We start from the raw sequence: 1,766 nt of genomic DNA on the forward strand, positions 1-1,766 counted from the left end.
ATTGTTACTTTTGTAAGTTTTGAGTGATTTCAGTGAGAATTGTGGGTTTGTCCTTCTTTAACTGAGGGGTGTGAACAATTTTGTCCACCACTGTATATATATGTAAACATATATATACTGTATAAAGCTTAATGGCTACAAACATATAAATATATTTATTTTTTCCTAAACTGTAAAATTGCTCTTACTGAGTTTTGGTCTGTAATAAACTGAAATAAAGACTTTTACTGCTAAAGGTTGCAGACCCCAGACTTAGGGGGACAAACATATCTCAGCTGCAGCAAAAGAGGGACGCTCGGTGTCTTACCTCATAGGACTCTTTGACAATCTAATGGAGGGTGGTGAAGATGCAGAAAGCACGACGATGGTGGTGGAGATGGTGGGAGGAGAGTGGGACGGAGGGACAAGATGACAGACAGACAGACAGGGAGTCAGTGCAGGTTCAGGAATCTGGGGTTCAGGTAAATACAGAGAGGCGCTGCTGAGTGGGAAGTAATCGGATTTTCCCATCTGAGACTTTAAGCGGAAGGCTGGAAGCTATTTCAGCGGTGATGTAATATTCAGCACTGAGGGTGAAATATCTTCATTCAGGAAATATCTAAAAGCTTGATTCAAATAATCACTAGATGCCTTTTTTTATTTTGCAACATTTGTTAGTAAAAAGTCTGTTCATACTAATAAAGACAAAAAATATAAGATTTTTTAAAACAAAACAGGTTTTATGAAAGGTTGGAAAAAAAAGAAACAGCTGAGTTTAAGAATCTGGGGGAATCTCTGTACGCTGGGGGCAAAATCTAGATAATCAAATCTGAATTTAGAACCTTCAGGCAAACAAAGATCAATGACAGAGGTGATTCTGTAAAAGAATGAACAGCAATATTTTGTGACAGAGAAATGCATCCATCTTCTGCCAACTAGACCTCATTTGACACTGAAGTCGTCCCTCGTTAATCGCAGGAGTTACAATCTAAATCAATACATAATGGTACAATAAAGGCTGTCAGACTCTTCACTACACACTCAGACTTTTCACAGTTTTCTCTGTTTTTTAAACTCTCAAAGTTCAAACCTTAATAGAGAAATAAGTCCAGGACTATAAAATGAAAACAATTAAAGATTAATATAAATTTAGTAAACTGAACGGCTTCCATATAGGAGACATGGCACAAAAGAGACTGATTGACACAGTCAACAGCCAATCAGGTTGCAGAACAATAATGCTTTGTATAAACAACATAAAAAGCATGGACCGAAAAAAATCTGCGCCATAGGACGACAGCCAAAGGTGAACCGCGACATAACGAGGGACCACTGTATTTGGAAAACTGTGTTTTAAACATTTAGGATTGTTTTAAAGAAACATGTAAAACATGATTTTCAGTTTGAGGGGTAGTAGTTTAGCTTTCAGATGTTTTTTTCTAGTTTTCCTTGATAAATTTTATTTAGCAATCACAATCTTTTGGTAGGACGATAAAAGAACAAACTGCATCCACTGCAAGCGTGATGGAACTGTAGAAAAGGCAGAGCTGAACTTAACAGTCCAGACTATAACTAGTGACATTTTTCCCTTTTCTATTACTACACTACTTCCTAATTTTACCTGTTTTACACTTGCACATTACATTTCTATACATTTCTAGAAGTTAGTTTATTAAAGATAAACAAAATCGTAGAGATATAATGTACTCCTCTGTGCTGTATCTACTGTACAGATACGTTAAGCCAAGGGTGTCAAACACAATCGCACAAGGGGCCAAAATCCAAAA

The 1,766-nt window shown here is 36.7% G+C and overlaps 1 protein-coding gene across 5 annotated transcripts in view; it reads right to left on the reverse strand.

Annotated features, from left to right (window-relative positions):
- The window catches only part of ptprz1b (protein tyrosine phosphatase receptor type Z1b), a 115,253-nt gene that overhangs the window by 22,516 nt on the left and 90,971 nt on the right, over window positions 1–1,766 (reverse strand). For 3 of the 5 annotated variants that reach the window (XM_024265133.2, XM_024265130.2, XM_024265132.2), the window contains one exon: window positions 308–328. The exons of the other annotated variants lie outside the window; for them this stretch is intronic. In XM_024265133.2, the coding sequence (XP_024120901.1) occupies window positions 308–328 (21 nt within the window). The remainder of the gene's footprint in view (window positions 1–307; window positions 329–1,766) is intronic. 5 annotated transcript variants of the gene reach the window in all.

The sequence above is a fragment of the Oryzias melastigma genome, unplaced genomic scaffold (assembly GCF_002922805.2).
Source record: "Oryzias melastigma strain HK-1 unplaced genomic scaffold, ASM292280v2 sc00288, whole genome shotgun sequence".
Classification (NCBI taxonomy): Eukaryota; Metazoa; Chordata; class Actinopteri; order Beloniformes; family Adrianichthyidae; genus Oryzias; species Oryzias melastigma.